The 27,686-nt window shown below is 44.1% G+C and overlaps 1 protein-coding gene across 7 annotated transcripts in view; it reads left to right on the forward strand.

Annotated features, from left to right (window-relative positions):
• Nucleotides 1-3,627: 3,627 nt before the first annotated feature.
• LOC128349128 (maestro heat-like repeat-containing protein family member 6) overlaps nucleotides 3,628-27,686 on the forward strand; it is a 40,121-nt gene continuing 16,062 nt past the window's right edge. For 3 of the 7 annotated variants that reach the window (XR_008318569.1, XM_053305089.1, XM_053305094.1), the window contains exons 1-9: nucleotides 3,684-3,855; nucleotides 15,705-16,402; nucleotides 18,609-18,755; nucleotides 22,066-22,220; nucleotides 23,360-23,534; nucleotides 24,630-24,817; nucleotides 25,802-25,939; nucleotides 26,473-26,584; nucleotides 26,925-27,068. Coding sequence is in view for 6 of the 7 variants with exons in the window: in XM_053305089.1 (XP_053161064.1) it covers nucleotides 15,752-16,402; nucleotides 18,609-18,755; nucleotides 22,066-22,220; nucleotides 23,360-23,534; nucleotides 24,630-24,817; nucleotides 25,802-25,939; nucleotides 26,473-26,584; nucleotides 26,925-27,068 (1,710 nt within the window). In the remaining variant the exon portion in view is untranslated. Of the gene's footprint in view, nucleotides 3,856-15,704; nucleotides 16,403-18,608; nucleotides 18,756-22,065; nucleotides 22,221-23,359; nucleotides 23,535-24,629; nucleotides 24,818-25,801; nucleotides 25,940-26,472; nucleotides 26,585-26,924; nucleotides 27,069-27,686 lie in introns of all 7 variants that reach the window. The other 4 variants (XM_053305090.1, XM_053305091.1, XM_053305092.1 and 1 more) reach the window with 4 other exon arrangements.

The following is a 27,686-nucleotide window of genomic DNA, read 5'->3' on the forward strand; positions in this document are numbered from 1 at the left end:
TCTTGGGCACTACCACCCACCACACTCTGCTTTAGGCAACGCCTTTCCCCCCAACATGAAGTGATACATTTGCTGAAACCTCCATTCTTCCCCATGGAGAAAAACCTTAAAGATGCGTAAACTTCAAAAATCACTTAAAAATCAGCCCTTTCCCCTAATTCCTTTGAAATGATTCTGGTAGCTTCCTTGCCCCCCGTGGGCACTACCACCCACCACACTCTGCTCTAGGCCACCCCTTTCCCCCCAATGTGAAGCTATACATTTGCTGGAATCCTCATTATTCCCTATGGGGAATTCAAAAATACTTTAAAATTTCACCAATAATCGGAAGAGTGCCCGATTGCTTTGGGATTTGGTGGGTGGTAGGCACCCCTGGGTGCCTACCACCCACCCCATGTTTGTGCCCCTATGTGCTCCATAATAGGGATAACGGGCTGGTTTGAGTCCCATTATACCCTATGAGAAAAATAATTGAAAATATTTCAAAAAATTATTTTAAAAAATCATAGGAGTGTCCGATTGCTTCAGGGTTTGAATGGTAGTTGGCATTCATGGGTGCTCCACAATAGGGAATAATGGGCTGGTTCAAGTCCCATTATACCCTATGAGATTTTTTTAAAAAAATAATAATAATCAAACATTGGTTTAAAAGATTGTACGAGTGTCCGATTGCTTTGGGGGTTGGGTGGTAGGCATCCATGGGTGCCAACTACCACCTCACCCACTTTAGGAGGTTCAAACCAGTTCAATTTAGTTCAAACCAGTTCGAATCGAACCCCCTAGATCGAACCCACATCCTTAGTGTTTTGTGGGTGAGGACTCTTGTGATTTCCCCACTGTCATGGATGGACCACCAATCTGGTTATGGTTGGACTCACAATCATGTCCCACTTCCACAGGGGTGATGAGACTGTTAGGATAGTGTCTGACCGAGAAGGTTATTGGATCCAACAGGATTCCAAGAAGCCTTGGAAGTGGGGCTCAGGGCCACTAGTCTACTTGTCTGTGATAAATGAAAAACTATAACTGATGAGTGAAAAAAAATCTTAATGATTAATGTACCAACATAGCTCAATAAGTAGACATTTTTTAATCTGCCTGGTGAACAGAGCCAAAGATCAATAATGTGTACTGGGATCTCTTAAATCGAGCAAACAATATACAATAAGTTAGGGTTGACTTACTGACCGGGGGGGGGGGGGAATAAAAAATTCATTTAAGATCGCCCAAATGTCTGATTGCCTTGTTGGTTGGATGGTAGGTAGCAACCATAACGCCATACCAACCAACCCATTTTAGTGTCCCTAGACACTACCCATGGGGAATAACAGGCCAGATCAAATCCCCATTATTCCCATTATTCCCTATGGTAGAACCAAATTCGAATCACACTAGCAACCAGGTCAACAGAACCAGTATTTGAACTGGCAGCCCCAGTTTGAGTCCAGTTTGAATTAGAACTGTACCACCGGTTCCAATTTTGTACACACTCTTATTATCCAGGAGAGGTGGAAAACAAGGTGTAGGGCTATTTCCAGCATAATGCACATCTCTTACATAATGCATCTAATACTGATCTTTGTCTAAACATCTTTGCTGAAACTTAATACTAGGCATTTCCAGAACAGACTTTTTCATTGGATTTTTAAAATGTCTATCTGTTTGCTTTCATTTGTCAACTTTTATTAACAAAACCAGATTACTGATATTCCATTGTTGCAAAATCCCTTTAGCTCAGAAAATATTTATCTAACTCATACCAATTTTATTTAAATAGTTGTATTGTTTACATATTTAAACAGTGCAATCTAAGTCAATATTCTATTGGCTGAGCCAGCCAAGATGAAATATTCTAGTAAACTTCTTTATTGGATGGGAACACCATATCGGAGGCTAATATACAGAAGGAATCCAGGAGGGAGATATAAGCATTACACTGCCTAAACTTCCCACAGAATTAGAACATTCAGTTAAAGACTGTTATACCAGTTGAATTTCTGCGGTGGTCACTAAGTATAGTACATGACCGTTTGGGGAAGCACTATACTGTCTTGATTAAACTTATGCAAGTAGAGACCTAGCCAATATACTACAGAGTGGCCCTGAAATGATCACCATCCCAAGAATACCTTTAATCTGCTTCAATATTATTAGCAGCCTATTTGTAGGATGTTGTGGATAATGTTAGCAGTCTGTTTGTAGGTTGTTGTGGATAACTACCCCTGCTAACTTGGCAAAGAGGCACCTTTTAACATGGTGATTCTCTTTTATTTAGCAGGGAGAGAGTAACTGGCCCTATCCATCCCCAGCACAGTACCTCCAGTACCTGTTGCTGGTTTCTATCTTATGTTTCTTTTTAGACTGTGAGCCCTTTGGGGACAGGGTTCCATTTTATTTGTTACTTCTCTGTGTAAACGGCCCTGAGCCATTTTTGGAAGGGCAGTATAGAAATCAAATGAATGAATAAGTAAGTAAGTAAGTAAGTAATGTCACAATTCATCATCATGCACCTATTCCATCAGGTGCATCTGTAGCAAGTGATTGTCAAAGGATTGTGGGCCAATTGAATTTCTGCTTGGACACTGAACACGGCAGATGGCATTTGGGGGAAAACACTGAGCCGGGTCTCATGATCAGTGAGACCCGGTTTCAGGAGCTTAGCGGGGAGAGTGGGCTAAGCCCGCTCTCCTCGCACACGAGCAGGGAGGGAGCCCTGGGTGGCCGGATTGGCTGCCCACATGGTTGCCGTCTCCGTGACAGAGCCGGCAGGGGCTGGGGTGAGCGGCGGCCAATCTGCCCCCGGAAGTTCCAGCATGCCCTGAGTGAGCACGCAGGGCATGCTGGCAAGACCCCCGGAGCCGGGAGGTGGCTTTTCGCCTCCCTTCCGGGGGTCTCCTCATGAGTAGCCATGGCATGGAGCCACGCCGCAGCTTCTCATGATTTTAAAAAACAGGTTTGCAGAGCGCTCGCTCTGCAAACCCGGTTTTAGGGGTGGGGTACTTAGGCGGGTTAACTACCTGGGAGCCACCAGGCTTGCCTGCAAGCCAGGTGGCTCCCACGATCAAGCAAAATTGGGCTAGGCTCCCCTAGCCCTATTTTGCCTGATTGTGGGAATAGCCCCATTATGTTTTATAGACATCCATCAAGTACATCTTTACAGCGTGATTGGAGAAGCTACAGTTGTTGAGTTTATGTATAGACACATCAGCCTGAAAGATCAGGGACAGTATGGGTGCAAGGAGCCTAATTTGTAAAGCCAGTATAATATCTCTATTACTGCTTACATGATGAAGAAGTTAAGGTAACCATTTTAACTTGCAATTTCCATGCTTTCTAGAACGTGTGAAAATCATAAGCACCTTAACTTCAATCTTAAATCAAAGGTGTTTGTGTATACACACACACGTGCTATGGTTGCCGTGCTGCTTAGCCCACACACAGCACAGCACCACTTTTTCTGACCCCACCCCATGTTCATCGGCTTAAAAATATATGGAGCTTGGACAAAGAAAACAAGCAGTAATTTGTGAGAGGCTTCAATCACAATCCTGCTTCAATCACAATCTTTCAGTTATAACTGGATTTCAACTGCCACTCTTTCTGATGCCTCTCTCGAGGAAGGTATCGCCATGGTTGCCAGTACATTGTTTATAATTCCAGAACTTGGCAGATGCTGAGGTTCTCATCTCACTGTACTAACCTTTCCAGGTTAGGAGACAGTTTCTAGCAAGGAACTGAAGGTCAGTTAGCGCACCCTCATCAAAAAGCTTCCTTGCTGCTGTTGTGGGTGTTCTGATATCTCCATTTTTGCACTTCATTCAAGACTGTGACCCCAGACTTATCTTACTAGGAAGAGTAAGTAAAGATAATGTTCGATGTGGTGAGGTCACTTGAGAGGTGTGATTTAAAATCCTGCTAACTGGGCTAAGAGATATTTTTAAGTTGTAGCTCTCTTATATTCAGCAGGGGAGAGCAACTGTTCCTATTCAGCATAGCATAGCAGCTTTCCAATGGCTCTTGCTGGTATCTTTGTATATGTTTAGATTGTGGGCCCTTTTGGGGTGGACAACCATTTCCTGGTAACTTTTGCTATCTAAATCACTTTGGGAACTTTTTTGTTGAAAAGTAGTATATAAATACTTTTAAATCATAATGGTCAACATCCAGACTAACAAAATGCACATGCAGCAAAGGAAGTGTGTGTGCAGCATGCTGTGTTCCAGACTAAACCATCACAGGCACTCAAATGGGGAGGGGAAATTATTGCCGATCCTCCTTTCCCTCTGAAGTACTCTGTGCAGCCTGAAAATATGTTCCTGAGGGTCATGCAGTCCTCAGGGACATATTTTAGGGTGTCATAGAGTGCTTTCAAAGAAGAAGATCACACACACACACACACACACACACACACACACACACAGCTTTAGTATGAAATTTAAATTGCTTTAGTTTGAAATGCAACATGCTGAATACACACTCTGCATGGAGAAAATCAGGAACTGAACAATAAATATGGGTTAAAGGGCATGGGCAATGGCCCAGAACAACTTCATTGAACACTTGCAACAAGAGATGAACACTAGAGGCATCTGATGTGCCACAAGAAGCTGAGCTTAAAAGCCAATGAAACTGCATAGCCATTGCCCCTTCCCAGACAGAAGTGGAACCAATTCCACAGCCAGGAGAAGTGAGTATAGTTCCTCAGGGCAAGGGCAAGAGAGGGGAGCAAGTAAGTGTTAGGGGTTGTTGATTTTTACCCACAATAGGTAAAACAGCAGAGCACTAAGGAATGAGCACACACTCCAGTTACAGAGTAGGTAGCAGAGGATGGTTTGGATATTGCAGCTATTTAGAGAAAACACATAGAGATCCTTGTGACAAGTGACTGCTTGCGGCTACTCCAAGTTATGGCTCCACCTCCATACAGGAACAGGTGTCCACTTGTGGACTTGCGGTCTGTTCTGTCCTCGCCCCAGTCTGCATCCACATATCCCACGAGTTTGGGATTGCTGTTTGCTGTGATCTCCAATACATAATGTGCAGTACCTTTCAGGTACCTTCCCAGTCTTTTGACCGCTATCCAGTGCTTGTTCGGTGGCACACTCACTTTTCTGCTCAGGATTCCCACTGCCGAGGCAATGTCTGGCCTTGTCACTGTGGCTATGTAAGAAAGTTTTCCAATTGCCTTTCTATATTGATTGTTGGCTGGTAAAGGCTGGCTGTCCTCATCTTGCTTCCAGAAATCAGCATTCATTGGTGTGCTGACTTCATTGGCATCTGTCAGTCCCAGCCATTCTAGAAGATCTTTTATCTTCTGGTTTTGGTTGAGGAGGAATGTTCCGTTCTCTTCTCTTTCTGTTTGGATGCCAAGGTAATATGAGATGCTTCCGAGTTCCTTCACCTCTATTTCGTTGCTCAAATGTTGTACAGTTTCATGACTATCTTGCATTTCCTCATGTGCAAGAATCAAATCATCAACGTAAGTCAGAATGTAAGTCCATCTATTGTCTCTGAGTCTAGAATATAGGCAGGGGTCAGCTTTTCCTTGCGTGAACCCCTCCTTAAGTAGTAATTGATTCAGTTTTTCATTCCATGCTCTGGCTGCCTGCTTTAAGCAATAGATGCTCTTTTGCAGTTTGCACACTAGCCCCTTCTTTTCAGTTCCTCAAAGCCTGGTGGTTGTTGCATGTAGATGTCTTCCTCGATTTCCCCATGTAGGAAGGCAGTCTTTATATCCAAGTGTTCAACTTGCATCCCTTTGGCTGCTGCCACGCTGAGCAATGTTCTAATTGACGTGTGTTTCACAACTGGTGCAAAAGTCTCATCATAGTCCTGACCATAGACTTGGGAGTATCCTTTGGCTACTAGTCTGGCTTTGTAGCGCTGTACATCCCCTTCTGCACCCTGCTTGACTTTGAAGACCCATTTGCATCCCACAGTCTTTCTTCCAGCGGGTAGTTCCACAAGTCTCCAAGTCTCATTTTTGTGCAAGGAATCAATTTCTTCCATTGCTGCCTTTCTCCACTTCTCAGCTTCATCAGCTGGCAACCTTTCTCTATCTTGCCATGTAGTGGGTTCTTGCATTTCTCCCCCTTTAGCCATGAATGAGAGTCTGTTAGGTGGAACCCCTTTGTTATGCCTCTGTGAGCGCCTCAGTTCAGGTTCGGGTTGTGCAGCCCCTTCTGAATCTGGCACTGATTTCTCGGTTAGTTCCCTCATTTGGGAATCAGTTTCAAAGTTTAGGCTTCGGTGGCCCAATTTTCTGTGCCATGAGAAATCACAATTTTTGTGTTGGCAACTACTTGCCACGTTTGCTTGTGCAGTAGCACAGTCTGCTTCAAAAAGTCCATCATCCCGCATGTGGGCAGTCATGATTAACTCATCACCTTTAGAGATGTAGCATGCTTCATTTTCAAAAATTGCTTTACACCCCTTCTTGAGTCCATGCCCAATTGAAATCAAGTTGACTTGCATCTCTGGCACGAAAAGTGCATCATTTATCTTAACCTCATAAGCTTCAGTAGCAGAGCCACAAAGTATCTTTGCTGTCCCCTTGGCAGCCATGCTTAGCTTCCTTGAATCTGCTAAGGTCACAACAGATCTGTGGCTTTTATCAAGTTTGATAAATAGATTGCGATCACAGATTATATTCTGGGATGCACCTGAGTCCAGGATGAAAGTGTGACCCTGTGTTCGCTCTCCTAAGGTAATGCTGTAGCTCTTGGCATTACTACTGGCCCTTTCAGATAAGCCACCTTGTCTGTGCTTCTCCTCCCTTCTTTGTTTGTCGCCATGACTCATCCCTGTGTTTACTTCATTGCCATGGTGACCAGGTCTGTGCCCTCTGAGTTTCCCCGCTCTTTGGATATGCTGATGAGTCACTGAGGCTACTTTGCTTGCTAATGTTGAAATTACTTTGTCTGCTGAAATGTGCCAGAGTGCCATCACTTTCAAATCTCTCCTGCTGCAGCTTTATATTAAAATGTCTCAAACTCGACACAACATGATCAACCTTCAGTTCACAATGAGACCGTTCAAGAGCGACAATTAGGGGTTCAAAACTTTTAGGCAGGGATTGTAGGATTGCCCCAATTAGAATAATTTCATTCAATTCACATTTGTTATTCTTCAAAAGCCTGTTAGTCTCTAAGATACTCGCTATGTGGGCTTCAAAGTCTCCCCCTTCCTGCAGTTTGCTTTTGCATAGCCTTTTATACAGGAGAAGAGCTGCGTTTGCAGAGACTTGGCCACATTGCTTTTTCAGTCTATTCCACGCTTCTGAGGCTAAATCAGTATCCCGCACATAGATCAATAAATCATCGATTATACTCAAAATTAAAAGGCCACACACATGTTGGTTTTTCTTGTCCCTCGAGGCTTGAGCAGCTTCATCTTGGGCTGGCCATCCCTCCGTGAGCACTTCAAAGATTCCTTTTGTCATGAAGATCGCTTTCATTTTGAGGGCCCAGGTTTCGTAGTTATTGCCATCCAGTTTGGGAAAAGAAGGAGCCATTCCTGAGTAGGCTGTAGTCACAGGATCCATGCTGCAGTTTCTAACTAACTCAGCTGCACTTTCAAAAATGAAAAATAAAATAAAATAAACTCTGCTTGTGCCTAGAAGCCTGTTGCTCCTGCTGGGCCCATAACCCTGTTAGAGGTTGTTGATTTTTTTCCCAACTTCATTGAACACTTGCAACAAGAGATGAACACTAGAGGCATCTGATGTGCCACAAGAAGCTGAGCTTAAAAGCCAATGAAACTGCATAGCCATTGCCCCTTCCCAGACAGAAGTGGAACCAATTCCACAGCCAGGAGAAGTGAGTATAGTTCCTCAGGGCAAGAGAGGGGAGCAAGTAAGTGTTAGGGGTTATTGATTTTTACCCACAATAGGTAAAACAGCAGAGCACTAAGGAATGAGCACACACTCCAATTACAGAGTAGGTAGCAGAGGATGGTTTGGATATTGCAGCTATTTAGAGAAAACACATGGAGATCCTTGTGTGACTAAACACTAAACATTTATTGGTTAAATACACTTAGACAGGAAAGACCTATATCTAATCTAAAGGACTACATAGTGGATAGGTAAGGAGAGAGAGAGAGATGTTTCCATCTGCTCTCTAGGAGGAAAGGAAGGATTGTGACTCAGCACAGGAAGTGCTGCAGAGTCAGTTCAGGGGTCATAGATTAGGGACAGATAGGGAGACCCTGACTGACTGTATCTACTTCCAATGCCCCTAGTGGTCATTAGGACAGTTGCTGCAAAAGGTCAATGCACTGGAAGTTCATCTCCAACAGTAAAAACCTACCCCCAGGCCCTTACATACTCTAAACCCTTCAAGAATCATAAAAATAACTATTACCCCATTTAACTAAAAATCAGGCCACTCTCTTTAAAGAAGGATGACCATTCCAATTCGCTACTTTTTTCCTCTATAAAACTTAAGCACTTACCCATCTGCTCCCCAGCTTGCCCACCACAGGCAGTTGCACCTAAACTACGCCTGCCTCGCAACTCTGACATGCTGTCAATGCCCGAGCAATGCCTGCTTTCAGAGCAGACATCTATGCCTTGCCCCCCAATTGAGACATCAGGTCCAAAGAGTGGGTCAGGTAGTAGTGCCCCAATGGGCGCCTGCTACCATCCAAATTTCAAATAAATTGGTGAAAGGGGGGATTTTTAAAGAATTTCTGAATGTTGTGCATCTTTAAGCTTTCCCCCCATAGGGAATAATGGGGATTTCAGCAGCCCCATAACTCCTCTTGGAGAGGGGGGGGACCAGGGTGGCCCAGAGCAAGTGGTGGTGTAGTGCAGTGCACATAGGGTGCCAACCATCACCAAACCCACAAGGCTATGGGGCACTGGGTTTTGTTGTTTCTGAGGTGTTCTGAGAGTAGATTCTCTGGTAGCAAATGAGAGTGGTTTCAATGTTTGTCATTGGCCGATGGGCTTGTGGGTTTGTGGGTGGTTGGCACCCTATGTGCACTACACCACCTCTCGCTCTGGGCCACCCTGGTGCCCCCCAAGTGGAGTTATGGGGCTGCTGAAATCCCCATTATTCCCAATGGTTGCTCATCTTGCCTGCCGGGACCACCCCTTGTCCAGACACAGCTGAGGAACACCAATGTTGCATTGCACCCTGAAGTACGCAGAGCAGCAGGGCAGAAAGGATTGCACTGCAGCCAGACATCATTCATACCACATGCAGAGTCCTGACAGATCCCTAAGTATGGATAAAATTTATGAGCAGCTGCAATCCAGGAGCTGTGCTGCTCCTAATACTAGAGTCCAGTCAGCCCGAATTATTAGTGGAGGGCATTCAAGGACTGTGCTCCTGAACCATTTGGGCCAACCAGTGTTCCCTCTAACAGGGATTCCCAGGTGTTGTTGACTACAACGCCCATAATCCCCAAGCAAAGCCATTGCAGTTGGGGATTCTGGGAGTTGTAGTCAACAACATCTGGGAATCCCTGTTAGAGGGAACACTGGGGCCAACCATTCAAAGCAAGATATTACTGCCTGGGAAGGTGTGCAAGTCAAATTTGGTGTTGGGGCCAGGCTTAAAGAAAAATATCCCTCTTCGGCCGCATCCTCTGAAGCACTCAAGGAGGAGAGCTTCAGCCTTTAAAATCTGCTATAAACTCACACCTTTATCCCTGCCAGAGAACAGATCACCTGTCGTTATGGGCAGGCCGGACTCCATTCCTCCTGCAATGGAGCAAGTCAAGGCAGGTGCCAAGATACCTGGAACACAGGTGGTATATACCCAGAGAGGCCTAAGAACCCTTGAAACCTGCGCAGTGACATCTACACCTGAGAAAAAGACTGCAAAACCCCACAACAGGCAGGGACCAAAGACTTCTCATTGCTCCATGCATCAAGTCCCCACCCCCAGCATCCTTGTCAGGAAGCTGCCATTGTTTGGATGTCACCCAATAATATTAGTGATATAATTAGATACTGGGTCAAACAGCAGAGCTTGCTGTAAGTGGAAGGAGTGAATGGCATTCTGACTGTCAAAACATACTTGTAAAGAGGGTCTGCAGGGATGCAACTGGGCTTACTCAAGAATATAATGCAGCCCTGATACAGCCCTGCTGGATCAGGCCCAGGGCCTATCTAGTCCAGCATCCTGTTTCACACAATGGCCCACAAGTTGCCTCTAGGGAGCTGACAGGCAAGACGTATGTGCATGCCCTCTCTCCTGCTGTTGCTCCCCTGCAACTGGTATTGAGAAGGATCGTGCCTCGAGGCCAGAGGTGGCCCACAGCCACCAGTCTAGTAGCCATTGATAGACCTGTCCTCCATGAATTTGTCTAAGCCCCTTTTCAAACCAATCCAAGCTGGTGGCCATCACCTATGGCAAAGAATTCCATAGATTAATTATGTGCTAGGTGAAAAAGTACTTCCTCTTGTCGGTCATAAATTTCCTGACCTTCAGTTTCATGGGATGACCCCTGGTTCTACTGTTGTGTGTGAGAGAGAGGGAAATTTATTTCTGTCCACCCTCTTTACTCCTTGATCATGTCTCCCCTTAGTTGTCTCTTTTCCAGCGTAAAGAGCCCCAGATGCTGTAGCCTCGCCTCATAAGGAAGGTGCTCCAGGCCCCTGATTATCTTGATTGCCCTCTTCTGCACCTTTTCCAGTTCTACAATATCTTTCTTAAGATACAGTGACAAAGCTGTATGCAGTACTCGAGATGTGACTGCACCATAGATTTGTATAAGGGCATTATAAAATTAGCAATCCCCTTTCTAATGATTCCTAGCATGGAATTTGCCTTTTTCACAGCTGCCACACACTGAGTCAACACTTTCAATGAGCTGTCCACTGCAACCCCAAGATCTCTCTCCTGGTCAGTCACCAAAAGCTCAGCTTCCATCAATGAATATGTGAAGTTGGTCGGGGCGGTGGGGGTTGCCCCAATATGCATCACTTTACACTTGCTTACATTGAACTGCATTTGTCATTTTGTCCCCCAGTTTGGAGAGATACTCTTGGAGCCCCTCACAATCTTCTGTGGATTTTACTACCCTCAATAGTTTGGTGTCATCTGCAAATTTGGCCACCTTGCTGCTTACTCCAACTTCTAGATCATTTATGAATAAATTAAAAAGCAGTCGTCCCCGTACAGATCCCTGGGGGACCCCACTTCTTACTTCCCTTCATTGTGAAAACTGTCCATTTATTCCTACCCTCTGTTTCCTGTCATGCAACTAATTATTGACCTGTCCCCTTTATCCCATGACTGCTAAGTTTAGTCAAGAGCCTTTGGTGGGGCACTTTGTTGAAAGCTTTTTGAAAGTCCAAGTAAACTATGTCAACCAGATCACCTTTATCCACATGCCTGTTGACACTCTCAAAGAACTCCAAAAAATTGGCGCCACTTGAAGGGGGCGCAATTTTTTAAAATTTAAAAAAATGGCAGCTGAAAACAAAATGGCCACCATGCATGCTCAAAGGGCCTCTGTGAGGTCCTATGCCAGGCCTTGCAAAGGCCATTTGAGCATGCATGTGGCCTTTTTCCCCCAGTGGCCATATATATATATATATATATATATATATATATATATATATATATATATATATAAAATGCCCCCCGCACATGCTCAAATGGTCCCTGTGAGGCCCTAGAGGCCAATGGAGGGAAGGGAACCTTTGCAGACACCCCCCCCAGGGCCTTTAGGAAGCCCTCCAAAGCACTTAGCAATAGCAATAGCACTTACATTTATATACCGCTCTATAGCCGGAGCTCTCTAAGCGGTTTACAATGATTTTAGCATATTGCCCCCAACATTCTGGGTACTCATTTTACCGACCTCGGAAGGATGGAAGGCTGAGTCAACCTTGAGCCCCTGGTCAGGATCGAACTTGTAACCTTCTGGTTACAGGGCGGCAGTTTTACCACTGTGCCACCAGGGGCTACAGGCAAAAAATAAATAATTAAATAAATGAATTTAATATAATATGTCACTGTACACATATTTAGTTTGGCACTATGTACAGAGAATCAGGGCTTGTGAATACTGAGCTGAAGCTTATTAGCTAGGATTGTATTCATTTGATCCTACTTTGATTCTTGTGATAAGTGAGTTAAATGTGATGTCTTAATAATATGGCTATTAATGGTGAATTTTAGGGATGTGCATGGCCTCCGAACCGGTCCGGTTTGGCACGGGGGGTTGTACCTTTAAGGGCAGGGGTAGTACTTACCCCCCCCCCACCGCTCTTCCCCCTCTGGCGCTGTGGTTTTCATTAAAGTTTCTGGGGCGGCAGCGTTTCTCCCTGCCACCCCTACCCCCGTTGTTAGCCTTCCACAGCCGAAGTCAGTAACACGCATGCGCCCGTTCCGGTGCGCGTGCGCACCCACCACCACTGCACGCGGCGGCCCTCATCTAATGAGCCAACCGCCTCCCTGGCACGTTTTCTACTTCTGATATATTTAAAGAAGTTTTTGTTATTCCCCTTGACACTTCTAGCTATATGCTCCTCAAACTCTCTTTTTAAATCCCTTATTATCTCTTTGCATTTCTTTTGCCAGAATGTATGTTCCTTTCTGTTCTCTTCATTTGGGCAGGACTTCCATTATCTGAAGGAAGTCTTCTTCCCTTTTATAGCTTCCTGATTCTACTTGTTAGCCACACTGGCGTTCTCCTGAACTTAGTGGTTCCTTTCCTCCTTCTTGGTATACATTCCAACTGTGCTTCTAGTATTGAGGTTTTAAATAAGTTCCATGTTTTCTGGAGTGGTTTGACCTTCCTGACTTGCCCTTTCAACTTTCTTTTTACCAGTCCCTTCATTTTTGAGAGGTTTCATCTTCTGAAGTCCAACACATCTGTGTTGGACTTCCTTGACAATTCTCCACTTGCATATATGTTGAACTGGATCCCACTATGGTCACTGCTACCCAATGGTTCTGCAACTCTGACATCTCACACCAGGTCCTGATGAGCACCACTCCGGATTAAGTCCAAGGTTGCCATCTCTCAGGTTGGTTCCGCGACTAACTGTTCTAAGGCACAGTTATGTAGCATGTCTAGAAATCTGGCCTCTCTTTCATTACCTGAATGTGAATTTACCCAGTCTATGTGTGGGTAGTTGAAGTCACCCATTATTACTGCTCTGTTTCTCTTTGACTCCTCTCTTATCCGCTTCTCCAACTCCAGGTTACTCTCAGCATTTTGATCTGGAGGGTGATAACACATCCCTAGTAACACATTTCCTTTCAGTCCTCTTAATGTTACTCATAATGATTCTGTGGAGGACTCCGGTTCACCTAGGTTTTCTAGCTTATTGGAATCTATCCCTTCTTTGACATACAGTGCCACTCCTCCCCCAATCCTCCGCTCCCTGTCCCTTCTATAGAGTTTATATCCAGGAATAACCATGTCCCACTGGTTCTCACCGTTCCACCAGGTTTCCGTTACACCCACTATATCTATGTTTTTATTAGTAATCAAGCACTCCAGCTCACCCATCGTTGCTCAGAGGCTTCTGGCATTGGTATATAGACCCCTATACATCATGCCCCTCACCTGGTGTTGGCGTGTACTATCCCCCTTACTTGCCTTTGACCTCTTTGGCAAGCTGTCATGTGTTTTCTTCTGCTCAACTCCTGGCTCTACTCTGTCCCCTTCTGGTTTATCTAAAACATGTGCACCTTCACACCTTAGGGGATTTTGTTGGCTGAACCAGAGACCACCCAGTTCCTGTTGCAATCCCCCAAGCGTCATTTTAAAAGCTGCTCTGCGACCTTCTTGATTGTAAGTGCCCGCGGTCTGGTTAAAGTGGAATCCATCCTTTTTGTACATGCTTCGCTTTCCCCAAAATGTATCCCAGTGCTTAACAAATCTAAACCCCTCCTCCTGGTACCACCACCTCATCCACGCAATGAGACCCCTCAGCTCCGCCTGTCTCACTGTCCCTGTGCATGGAACAGGTAGCACTTCAGTGAGCGCTACCCTGGGGGTCCTGGACTTCAGTATGTTATCTACCTACCTACCTACTGGAGTGGTCCTCCCATCCCGCCACATGCAGATTGTTGTGTATGCAGTAGAAGCATCCCCATTCTGCTCACACTCCATAAGCACTTTGGAAGAGAAGAAACACTGAACGTCAGCCACGGTGTTTCCTATCTTCTAGAGTGCAGACAGAGTGGGAACATTCCTATCACTTGCACAACACTGTTCATGTAGAGGGACTGGGGGAGTGGCTCAAAAGCCCATTACATCCCAACATTGCACTTAAGGTAATGCCTGTTCTCAAAAAGTTGCATTGGCTGCCAATATGTTTCTGAGGAAAGTACAAAGTGCAGGTTATCACCTTTAAATCCCTAAACGGCTTAAGTCTGGGTTATCTTAAAGAGCGCCTTCTTCTGTATGATCCCCATCACACATTGAGATCATTCAGAGAGGTCCATCTCCAATTACCACCAGCACATCTGGTGGCAACTCGGTACTGGGCCTTCTCTGTAGCTGCTCCTGACCTGTGGAATGCACTCCTAGCAGATATCCATAGTCTGGGCTCGTAGTTGGCCTTCAAGAGAGCCCTAAAGATTTACTTGTTTGGCCTGGGCTTCCAAGGTTTTAAAATTGTTTTTAAGTATTCTTAATTGGTTTTAAATCTCTCTGAACAGTTTTAAATTTGTTTTTATATTGTTTTAAACTGTTTGTTTTAAATGGTGTTTGTTCTTATATTTTACTTGCTGTGCACCGTCCAGAGCCTTTTTATGGGGTGGTATATGGCCACCTAATGGTGTATCTGGAAAGCAACCTGCCAAGAGAGCAGGAGGCTGTTGATTCAAATCCCCACTGGTGTGTTTCCCAGAATATGGAAAACTCCTATATCGGGCAGCAGCGACATAGGAAGGTGCTGAAAGGCATCATCTCATACTGAGTGGGAGAAGGCAATGGTAAACCACTCCTGTATTCTACCAAGAAAACCACATGGCTCTGTGGTCACCAGGAGTCGACACTTGACTCAATGGCACAAGATTTCCTTTCCTTTATAGAAATGTAATAAATAAATAAATAAATATTTGGGATGTCAGTCAGTGAGATGAGGGCTTGGAACCAACATGTCTCCAAGTGAAAATCAAAAATGAAATGAGGATGTTAATCACACTTCAGTTGTGAACTCCCTGTAACACATGCACAAGTAGATCATAAACCTGTAACACAATTTTCAGTTTGCAACTGGATTCCCTTCCAGAAGCTTTCTCAGTTCATTAGAACCTGGTGAGCTTGTTCCTTTCTATCAAGTGCGTGTTGCTAACTTCATTTATTTTATTATTTTATTATATTACATATTATTAAATATTTTACTTCACCTTTCAATACAAGGAGGCAACTCACAATATCTAATACCAATATTTTTAAAAGCTACTGATACAATAAAAGTAAAAGAAAGAGTAGCAATAAAAACTACAATACAAGCCCACAATCCATTACCTGACAATTTTCTTTTAATTCTCTAAGTGCTTTTAAAGAATCCACTATGACATTCCTTTTTTCACCCTTCTCCTACAGTCTCATAATTTTAAGAAATATAAATGATTAATAATATAGATTTGTTATATTATTTTATTAATGAGACAATGTAAGTGAAATATGTTGACCATTTGCAATATACTATTTAATGCTTAAAAAAGTGTTTTGTGTGTGTTTGTGTGTGTGTTTGTGTGCGTGCGCGTGCACATATGCAGGAATATCAGTACATCTGAATGAAGATTGTCACAGACTCTGTTCCATCATGACTTCATTCCCAAATGCTGAAAGTCCTGAGTCTACTGCTGTGGAACAAATGTCTTCTGAGAGGGAGAAGAATCTGTATTTTTATCATCTTGAGGGACCTCCCACTTCTCAGACTATTGTCAAAGTCCAGGAAGTCCATCAGAAAGACATACATCCCTCATTAGTGCTAGAGAAATCTGAGGACATGTTGGCACTAGCGAAGTCTGAGTTGAAGCCTGCTACCCTCTCCCCCAGTCAAGCTATCATCTCAACCTTGGTTCGGGATACTCTGGACATACAGGAGAAACTGGGGGCACTTTTAGAGACTTCAAAAGTCATCAAAGCTGAGGTCTCCCAAATGCGTTGTGGCATTGGTGAGATCAAAAAGAAGATGGAGAGGGGGGATAAGTGCTCTTCCTTTCAAACACCAAAGGCAGAGCAGCCCATGACATGGGACAACCCTGACATAGCCAATGCAATAGGAGAACAGCTGAAACAACTTCCAGTCAGAAATCCAAGGACACTTGCTGCTTTTCCAGGGAAGATAAAAGATAAGGTCCCTGAAGCCCCTGAGCCCATCTCGGAGGGGAAGGAGGAGATGAAAGAGATGGACCCACAAATATCACAGGCCATCTGCCCATCACAGCAAGAGAGGCAGAGAACTCATTTGGTATGAAAAAAATGTTTTGTCAATCCAACAGTCAATATTAAGCATTTCCCTCAATATTTGTATATTGTGGGGAAAGGTTTGTTGTGTTTATTGTATTGTGCAAATGGATAACTTTGCTGTGATATACATTTTTATAAAGGCTGCTGTTGTGAGCAGGCTATGGCACCCTCCTTTTAGGAAAGAGACAGAGCATATAGCCCCTCCCAACTTTAGCCAGCAGAGGCTCTTCCTGGTTCCGTTTCTGATGTCATGGAATAGTCAGGAGGGAAACAGTGTGGTGGGGGAGAGACACACCACACACAATTGTAGTTTTAAAGCTTTATTAAAGCTGATTACATCCAAGCAATCAAGCACGCAGGCATGTCAGCAATTTCAATCAAATGTTTTTCCATAGTGTAGGGCAGTGTTTCAGAGACAAAGCAGTTTGTAATTAATTCTAGCAATCGAAGTTTGCTTTCACTTTACTAGATGCAAGGAGTTTCTAAACCAAGTTCATTATCTAACTTAAAGTGGCTGGCAAACTCTTTCTCCTAGTTACGATCTGTTCTTATCTCTCTGTTCTCGGCACAAATGAAAACATTTAGTAGCTAGCTTCTTAGTCAAGGGTCATAGCGTAAGCGGAGAGAAGAATGGGGCGCCAATGCCCAGCCTGTTAGCCGAAAAGCTGAGAGATGCTTATTCTGACATATTAATAAATGAGCCAAAAAGCAGAGGAAGGGAAAGGTGGAGGGATGGGCGGGGAGGGAGGAAGGCGACGGCTAGCCGAGAGCTAGCAGAGAGAGAGCTTCCTGGGATACAGAGAAAGAAGGGATTCTTCCATTGGAAAGAAGGGAATAAGGAGTGGGAGAGGTGAGTTGGTTCTGGAGGTCTGAAAGCATTTCTTGTAGATAAATATTTACCTATCACATTGTTGTAGTCCTCAGGAGGCCTTGAGGAAGTGCTGGGAGGCTGTGGGCTTGTCCAGGCACATAGGTGAAATATGCAGAAGTGGAAGTCCCCTAATATAGGGAGCTTGATAGTATTGCAGGCTATGAGACACAAGTTACCTTTACAGACTAAGGTTCAACATACTAACCCAAGGGGCAAGAGCATGTGCTCCCTACATAGGGCTCACATACTACTACTCACTGGGGTCTGAGTATGTTTTCCCTTTTCTGTGTGGGAGGGGTATGTCCCTTTTATACCCTCTCCTCCAAGCCCATTGACATATCTCAAATCAAGATAATCACATCAAATTCTTCTATGTCTCCATCCTAATGTAAATATCCCAGTCTCCCTTCTTGACTCTCTAATCAGGAGCCTTCACGGTGGGTTCCGGGCCTGACATTGTTTATTAATGCAGATGGAAATATCCCTGTTTATGCCCAGCTTGACCAGCCTTTGGTCACTCTCAAAACTTAGTTTGTGGTCACTCTCAAAACTTAGCCTTCCAGTCCCAGAAAATTTTATTAAGAGATAGCATGCAAAGAGGTTCAGCAGCTAATTGTGTGAATAATATGTGCCCCTAAAATATATATGTGCTGATATCTATGTGCAATTTCCTAAGCCCTTCTAAATATGATTACACTTTAGCATGTTTCAAGCTAGTTCCCATGATTAATATTAGCATAACACAATGCACAAACAACTTGAAGGCAAGAGTTTTCCCTCTGGTAGGCCTTGACTACAGAATAAACAATTCCATTCAGTTACTTTGGCTCAAAAAAACCAAGGTTCACACTTCATTTTCCTGCAAACCAGCAGTCCCCAGACACAGCTTAGCCTTTTGAGCTCTTAATGCTGGTCCCAGTCCCAGCATTGTGCTCACCACACTGCTAGGAATGGCACGGCAGGGCATGGATAAGGATGCCAAGAGACTTCTGTGCAAACTAGTCACTGGAAACATAAACTCTCAGGTGAAATAAAAACCAAGGAGGTAAATCAGTGAAAAATACATGGGCGGAGATGTAGAATGCACTACCCAAAAGCACTGGTCTGGAGACCATTAATAGAGAGAGGCCTAAAGACCTCTGATGTAGTTCTACCTCTAAAACAATCGAGGCATAGGCCAAGCCAGTACTACCTGTAATTGAGAAAACCAGTGAACCTCCTGCTGTTCCAAATTCCTTGTGTGTGGGTGGAATATAAATCCAGCAGCAGAGTTTGCTGCTAAAACAATATCTGCATCTACACAATTTGCTGAAGCATTTCTTTCTTTTTATTCTAGGGCCATGAAAAATGCCTCAGTGTCTCTCCTCTAACTGACATCCTGCTCTCTGCTATAAGTGGTCTGAGCAATCTCAGCCCAACCAATCAAGCTGAAGCTAAGATGATCAAAATTCTGGAAAAACACAAAGCCAGTTTGAAGGAGCAGGTGAGAAGTTAGGTGGCGAGAGGTGAGGTACTATAAACAGAGGCCTTCACCAGCAGCATTACTTGGGCTGCATTCACACAATGATGGCGATCCTGGTTAAAGAGTTCACCAGGATCACACAGCCCTGCAGAGCTGTTTGTGAGAAATGCTTGTGCAATTTCTGCATTTTTGCAAAAGCGCTCTTGCACACACATTTCATTAAAACGCATATGGAACATTGCACAGTATGTCAGCCACTATCATTAAACCAGCCCTGGATTAACCATAAGGCAAAACAAGCACGTGCTTAGGGCATCAAGGGAAGGGGGGCACCACAGAGTTTTGCCCCTAGCTATCATGCCCTTAACTCCTTCACTGAACATAAGAACAGCCCTGCTCAATCAGGCCCAAGGCCTATCTAGTACAGCATTTTGTTTCACACAGTGGCCCACCAGATGACGCTGAGAGCCACAGGCAGGAATTGATGGCATGCCCTCACTCCTGCTGTTATTCACCTGCAACTGGAACTTAGAGGCATCCTGCCTTTGAGGCTGGAGGTGGCCCACAGCCCTCCAACTAGTAGCCAATGATAGACCTCTCCTCCATGAAGTTATCCAAACCCCTCTTAAAGCCATCCAGGTTGTTGGCTGTCACCACATCTTGTGGCAGAGAATTCCACAAAAAGTACTTCCGTTTGTTGGGCCTAGATTTCCTGGCAATCAATTTCATGGGATGACCCCTGGTTCTAGTGTTGTGAGAGGGAGAAGATTTTCTCTCTATCCACTTTCTCCACACCATGCATGATTTTATAGACCTCTATCATGTCTCCCCGCAGTCGTCTTTTTTTCTAAACTATAAAGCCCCAGGTGTTGTAGCCTTGTCTCATAAGAAAGGTGCTCTAGGCCCCTGATCACCTTGGTTGCCCTCTTCTGCACCTTTTCCAGTTCTACAATATCCTTTTTAAAACGTAGTGACCAGAATTGTACGCAGTACTCCAGGTGTAGCTGCACCATAGTTTTGTATAAGGGCATTATAATATTAGCAGTTTTATTTTCAGTCCCCTTCCTAATGATCCCTAGCATGGAATTGGCCTTTTTCACAGCTGCCGCACATTCAGTCGACACTTTCAACGAGCTGTCCACCATGACTCCAAAATCCCTCTCCTGGTCAGTCACCAACAGCTCAGATCCCATCAGCGTATACTTGAAGTTAGGGGTTTTTGTCCCAGTGTGCATAACTTTACACTTGCCAACATTGAAGCCCATTTGCCATTTTGTTGCCCACTCCCCCAGTTTGAAGAGATCCTTTTGAAGCTCCTTAAAATCTGTTTTGGATTTCACTACCCAAAAGTGTTTGGTATCATCTGCAAATTTGGCCACTCCCCCATTTTGAGTCGCTGCTTACCCCTACTTCTAGATCATTTATGAATAAATTAAAAAGCACGTGTCCCAGTACAGATCCTTGGGGAACCCCACTTCTTACTTCCCTCCATTGTGAAAACTCTCCATTTATCCCTACCCTCTGTTTCGGGTCTTTCAACCAGTTTGCAATCCACATATGTCTTTGTCCCCTTATCCCATGACTGCTACGTTTTCTCAGGAGTCTTTGATGAGGAACTTTGTCGAAAGCTTTTTGGAAGTCCAGGTATACTATGTCAACTGGATCACCTTGATCCACACACTTGTTGACACTCTCAAAGAACTCCAAAAGGTTGGTGAGGCAAGATTTACCTTTGCGGAAGCCATGCTGGTTCACTCCCAGCAGGGCCTGTTCTTCTATGTGCTTTACAATTTTTTCCCTGAGGATGCTTTCCATCAATTTGCCTGGAATGGACGTTAATCTAACTGGCCTGTAATTTCACAGATCGCCCCAGATCCCTTTTTGAAAATTGTTGTAACATTTGCTACTTTCCAGTCCTCCGGTACAGAGTCTGATTGCAGGGATAAGTTATATATTTTGGCAAGAAGGTCAGCAATTTCACATTTGAGTTCTTTGAGGACTTTTGAATGGATGCCATCTGGCCCTGGTGATTTGTTAGTTTTCAGTTTTCCCAGACAGTTTAGAACACCATCTCTTGTTGCTTCTATCTGACTCAGTTCTTTAGCCTCCATCCCTGAGAAGTCTGGTTCAGGAACAGGTATATGCTCTGTATCCTCTGCTGTTAAGATGGACACAAAGAACTCATTGAGCTTCTCTGCAACCTCCATATCCTCCTTAATAATCCCTTTCACTCTCTCATTATCCAAAGGTCCAACCACCTCCCTAGCAGGTTTCCTGCTTCTGATGTATTTAAAGAAGTGTTGTTATTCCCCTTGATGCTTTTGGCTAAATGTTCCTCAAACTTATTTCTCTGTGTAAACCACCCTGAGCTATTTTTGGAAGGGCGGTATAGAAATTGAAATAATAATAATAATAATAATAATAATAATAATAATAAATCAAATAAATAAATAAATAAACTTTAGTCGATTTTTTGTAGTTGTTTTTATCTGCCGTGTTCATTGTTCATTGTTACTCTGCATTGTTAAAAAAATGTTTTCTTTGGCTCAGTGAGCGACTAAAGTTTTGAGAAACTACTAAACTATGTATCTGAAGTAAAAAGTCTTTGATTTGCGAAAGATTACTGTTAAGAGCAGTACAAAATATTAATAAAACTTTATGTAAAAGATGGTCTATGTTATGATATGTTATGTTATGAGAGCCAGCGTGGTGTAGTGGTTACAGTGCTGGACTAGGACCGGGGAGACCCAAGTTCAAATCCCCATTCAGCCATGATACTAGCTGGGTAACTCTGGGCCAGTCACTTCTCTCTCAGACTAGCCTACTTCACAGGGTTGTTGTGAAATAGAAACCTAAGTATGTAGTACACCGCTCTGGGCTCCTTGGAGAAGAGTGGGATATACATGTAATAATAATAATAATAATTAATAATAATAATGGTGTCTGACCTTGAAGATGAAATATTTTTCTCAGTCATTCCTTCTGTTATGGCTATTTATAAGAAATTATAGGCAGTAGAACTGATTTCTAAGAAATTATAGGCAGTAGAACTGTTTTGTTTTACCTTTAAAAATATAGAAGAAAACTTTTTAAAAATTAAATAAATATTAAGGTATAAGTAAATAATTTGCTTGAGTCTTAATGTCTTGTCAGTTAAGCAATGGAGGAGGCCGAGGGGGGCACCACTCTTGGGTTGTGCTTAGGGCATCAGTTGCCCTTAATCTGGCCCTGCATTAAACCATATCAGTACAAACTTGGATCTGTTTGTGAGGTGTTCTCTGATGCTACCAGCACAACCTTGTCCCTATTAGCTTTATTTGTTTCTTTGCAGGTGCCAGAAATAGTGGATGGCATCTGCTTAAAGCTCAGCTCCTTCCCAAACGGCAACCGGAGGATGGAAGCGTTACATCTGGTGGCATCACTTGCGGAGGAGTATGCAGAGGAGGTGGTCTCAAGCCTCCTGCAACATTCACTTCCTTGCAACAAGTAACAACACTCATTCCCACACCCTGGTGTTTAATTTCCAAAGGGGCTGGGCTGGGTCAGAACTCAAAAACTAAATAAAAGCTGCAACTGATTTCCTATGTTCCCATCACACCAACTGGAGGGGAGAAAATGGATCTCAGTGTACAGAGTGCCCCTTCCTCATCATTGTGTCACCATTTTAGGGACTGGAGGGTAGGACTTTCAGTTGGCAGCCTAGTTTCCAGACAGTCCACCAAATCTGCCACAGAAGTTTGGCTCCCCTCTTAGGCAGCTGAGCCATCTTGGACTCCAAATTTCTCAAGATAAATAGAATTAATTGTGTATATATGTGAGTATAACTCGTAAAAAGAGATAAAGAGAGAAGTACTGCGTGATAAAGGCCCTCCCTGCTAAGGACTCAATAATGGCTCTCACACACCTTCACTTCTGACTCTGGAACATCTCAGGTATGGGCATTTATTTTCCCCAATGCCTCAACTATATTGATAGTTCCCTTCAGCCATGATGGGTGCACCAATTATGGGACTGCACATGGTATGAGTAATGAGATGGAGGCAAAATCAGCCCCAGTCCATGTCACCAGAGTTACTAAGTCTAAGAGAAAATGAGGTACCCATGGCAACATACGCAGCCACGGCAGAGATACAAGTGCAGCTCTGTTCTACACTTGCTCCAAAATGATGCACCACTAGTGCAGGCAGGAGGCAAAGTGGGGCATTTGCCAAGGCCTGGAAGCCAGTAACATGTGCCCTAAGTTGAGTGTGCTGGCAATCTTGCTTTGTGTCAGTGCCAGGAAAACAAGTCTCTTGCCAGCCCTGATGCTTCTTATCTGGAAATGGCAGAGGATTATGAGGAAGTACAAAGGCTGAGGACAAGGAGCACACTCATAGGATAGGATAGGATAGGATAGGATAGGATAGGATAGGTCTCACACACAATTGGAGAGAGTATAGAGCAGGATTTAGAATGCATCCTCAGTTTGTGCACCCTGGTCCCCTTTGCTCCTCAAATTAAGGGGGGTCCTGGTGGTCTCTTGCCTAGGGCTCCCCAAAAGCCTGGATTCAGCCCTGCTGATGGACTTGCAGCTTGGAAAGGGAGATAGGCTGTACTGAATCAGATCTCTGTTCTCAAATTTGCAGAAATATTTCAGAGGCATGGCAAAGTCTCTGCACAAGCCCGGAAACCTGCACGAAGATCTTGGAGCATTTGCTGAAGGTTCTGGAACAGAGGCCAGGGCTCCAAGAGAACAGCACAAACAACAGCAACAGCAACAGCAGCTGCTCCAATGATATGGACTGGATGGCACCTTTGGCTGTAAATCATTCTAGTCAAATAACTTAAACAAGAATAGCCCCCCTACACACACAAACTACTCTCCTTTGTAATTCTGAAATAAAAGCAGAATGTGGGGCAGATCCTCTATTGGATGGAGAGAACAGGTCAGACTAGGCAGAAGAGAAATGCCTGCTTGGGCATTTTAATTCTTTTTTTGAAAAAACAGAAGCCGTGGCGGCCTCTGATCAGGACCATAGTTGGGGAGAGAGCGGTCTAACAAAAGTGGTCTCCCAGAAAAGCTGCTTTGTCCCCATATGCTTTTTTCCTCCCAGGGCAAATAGCAGTTTTGGGGAGGTGATTTCCACTGGGAAAAAGGCAGGAGTGAACAGGAGTGAACCCCATGCCACTGACCTGATCCAGATCAGGACCCCTGCTCCAGCTGATATTTTTCAAAAATAAAAATAATAATTACCAGATAGAAATACAATGACCCATTTCTCATCATGTTGAGTCTAACTGTAATAACTTCATGCACCTCATGCCTAACCATTTGGGAACAGCAGCAATAAGGTCACAAAACTTTGGGCCAGTTTATGCATAGAGGAGAACCATGTCAGAACACTTTGAATATTTTCCCATTGGAATATTTCCTTGCACATACAAACTAGTGTGTCAGAGAGGGAGGTTCAGTTAGCTGCCTGTAGCTTCCTCTGCTTTATGTACTTTCCTCTTTTATCCAATTTGGATGTGTTCTCCCCTCTCATGCCTGACATTTCAGGGACTTAGCGATTGTTACTATGAGATGTTTAATCGTAGTGATAATGGCTGACATACAGTGCAACATTCCATTTGCTTTGTAACAGAAAGTACACACAGTTGTGCAACAGTATTCTTGTGCAAAATGCAAGAATTGTGCCAATGCAGCTATGCAATGGACAGCCATGGTTTCAGAGCAGGGCAAGGTAGCCAATAGTAAAAGCATTTAATTCACATCTAACACTGAAGGCTTTTAGAAGCCTTTTCTGTTTTAAAAGGGGGGGTGGGGCCAAAAACACGCAATCCTTATGAAAGGAAGCGGGTTGTTTGTGGGAGGTAAAGGACATTCATTTCATTGGTCTACATTTTCTATTTCAGGCAATAAGAGCCCTGGATGACATGTTTGTGACTGAGGAGTTCAGTCTAGCTCTGAGGCCTTTGTACCCCCAGATATTTCTGGCTCTTTTAATGCAGATTCACTTCCTAGTGAGACTTTCAGGATACCTGGAGAGTAACGGCAAGAATGCCAGCCAGATGAACATGGATACGCTTGCTGGCCACATGAGGTAATTATGCAGGAAAAGACCTGGTCAGGCCAAATCGTGTTTATATTTTGCACCAAGAGTTTTGCAAGGAATGGTGTGGTGGCCAGAGGCACCAGTCCTAGAAGCAGGGCATTCACCTTTGCTCAGCTGCCCAGGGCCCTCAGAAGGGCCTACCTCTGAACCCTAAGGCTGTTTCAGTGAGAGGAGGAGGGGATGACCAATGAAAAGCCATTAAGAGCAAAGAAAGAGAGCAGTTTATACCTCTCCTGTTTTTCTGAGAAGAAATGAAAAAATTCAAAAAGGAGACAGTTGGATCTCAGGTGGGAAAGTCAGATTCCATATTGCAGCAAAACCTTTCAAGGCTTCTGGGCTGTCATTATTCCCGCAGGGACCATAGCATTTGGGATGAGCACTGGGTTTAAAGCTGGGCGTGCACGTGGCACATACCACAATCCGGGTTTGAGGAAGCAAGGGTGCAAAGACAGGCACTCAGCTAGGAGTCCCAGTGTCTACTAGCAAGCTCATGTCTGACACCACATGAAGCTCTGGTACATAGGTAAGTTATAGAAGATACAACAGAAAACAAAGGCAAGGAAGATTCTGAATGAGGAATTTCCAAGCTCACTAAAGGCAAGGAGTATGTCAATATTCTGTGCTGAGGGTCATGGGAGCTAAGTGACCAAAGCAGCAAATTCGATCAGTGGCAAGAAGAAGTTCCGATTGTATTAGGGTGAGGTCAGGTTGGTCCATTCAGATTCCCTTTGACCTTTGCTTGCCTGGCTGGCAATTTTGCTCTGTTAGAAATGCCATAGCATTGGATGTGGTTCCTATCTTTCCCAGGCTGGTAGCTTCAAGGTACAAACTTTAGTCTACATGACAGTTTTACTTGGCCAAAGTGGAGGCTCAGATCTAACATGAGGGCTGCTTTTGTTATAAGGCCTTAATGCTGGCCTTGTGATGCATGCAGAATGTAACAACAAAAACTCATTCACTTTTTGAATGCAGCTGTGCAGTGAAAACTCTGAGGATTCTTATTCAGCAAGATGGAAATGTATCAGAACCAGTTTGGACTAAGGAAATGGAGATCTGGGGTCGCCTCAGAACCAAGGAAGATTATTTAGAAGGTGTCCTGCTCTTGGCTAGGTAGGCAAAAGGAAGGAAATATTGCTGCCGCATTGCCATAGCTGCCATCCATTAGGCCAGGTTCCTCACATACTTAACTCCCCAGGCAGCAGGATGTTCTGGGGAAGGCAGTCTTATATGGGGTCACTTTCTTTGCGAAGAGAACGTCCTGGGAATTTTTTTTTTAACCAAACTGTTTATTTATAAGTATACAAGCAAGGGCAAGTGGGCTGGCAGGCACACAGGCCACGCTCATCTTGAAAATTGCACCAGTCCCCCAACTTAGCAACTTCCAAAGCTGCTGCTTGCTAGCCAGCCAGCTTCAAAAAGTTAAGACTTCTTTTTCTTTCTCGGGTAAAACCCCAAACTGTTTCCTTCAGAATGTTTTCCCCCATCCCATCCCAGGGCAATGTAAAATACCAGTGGCTTCAAGTAGCCACCAGATATCAAAGGCCATGAAGCAAACACATTTAGCTCTCAAGCTGTACAAGACTCAGCAACAAAGGCATGATTGCATCCTTCTGAAAACAGTGTATGTGTGCTTTGTATCCCAGTGCAATGGTGAAACATGGACACCCTGTGATTTCATTGCTTGCTGAAATTATCCCCAAACTTCAAAGTGAAGATGAGGAGAGGAATTTGACCATCAAGGCTCTCTTTGCAGGGGTAAGCTTTACTAGTTATTAGGTGCAGCATGGCCTATTTATTTCCAGCATGGCCTACTTCCAGTTAGAGGACTTACCTGGAGTTGAGGCTGGGTAGGCCTTATATAGGCCCCGTGGTCCAAAGAGGAAGTCAGCCAATAATGAGACAGGAATCTCATATGTGGCATTGTTAACCTGCCTTTCCTTCTCTTTGTGGGCCCTATCACTTGGCTGATATGTGGATGGAGGTGGAAATGCATGGCAGGCCCCATGACATTTGGGGGTGCTTCAGAAAGCGGCTATGGGGAGTGTGAAATTTCTCTTAGTGTTCAGTCTGTAGCTCACACTAGCTGGTTCTTTAGTTCCTTTGTAGCCAGTCTGTGTCCGACCTGCTCCCCTATGAAAAGATCCTGTCCATCCTAGAAGAATGGCAGACAGACCCAAGGCCCACTGTCCGCTGGCTCAGCTTGTATGGAATTGGGAACTTAGCACTTCATGACCAGCAGGTAATAAAACATATACTGATTGCATCCCTGTGCACATGTGCCTGGAAGTAAATTCCACTGAACTGAGTAGGACTCCTTTCCAAATAAACATGCACAGGAACAGGCTGCTAGCTTGCCTGTTTTCATGTCTTTAAAATCAGCTACAGGGGATCTACAATGCTTTCACTTCTTCAAGTGATAGTTTTTATGGGTGCAGTAACAGCCTCTTGCTGAGCCAGTTCCCTTGTGAGGAGAATGTTCTCCTTTCAGCATTGCTTCAATTACTTTTTCTTTCAAAATATACATGTTGCGCATATCTTTTCAGCAACATCAGTTCCTCCCAAACCAAACAGCATGCAGCTCTGCCAGTTTTGCTTCTTCCCAGCTGGTTGTAAAATTCAGATTTCCAGTCCTTTTGTTTCTTACATTCCAGATGTAAACTTTTTATTTCATTCTGCATGCATCTGTACACACATACCATGGGGTTCAGCTTCCACTCTGGCTGGTAGATGTATCCAATAGCCAGGAACTACCAACAGTCATGGGCCATGACTCCATTATAATTTGTATATATAGACTGCCATACCCTCATAGAAGTGCCATGCACTGTGTGCATTATATTAATAACAATAACCTTCC

Source organism: Hemicordylus capensis, chromosome 3 (genome assembly GCF_027244095.1).
Source record: "Hemicordylus capensis ecotype Gifberg chromosome 3, rHemCap1.1.pri, whole genome shotgun sequence".
In the NCBI taxonomy this organism is placed as follows: Eukaryota; Metazoa; Chordata; class Lepidosauria; order Squamata; family Cordylidae; genus Hemicordylus; species Hemicordylus capensis.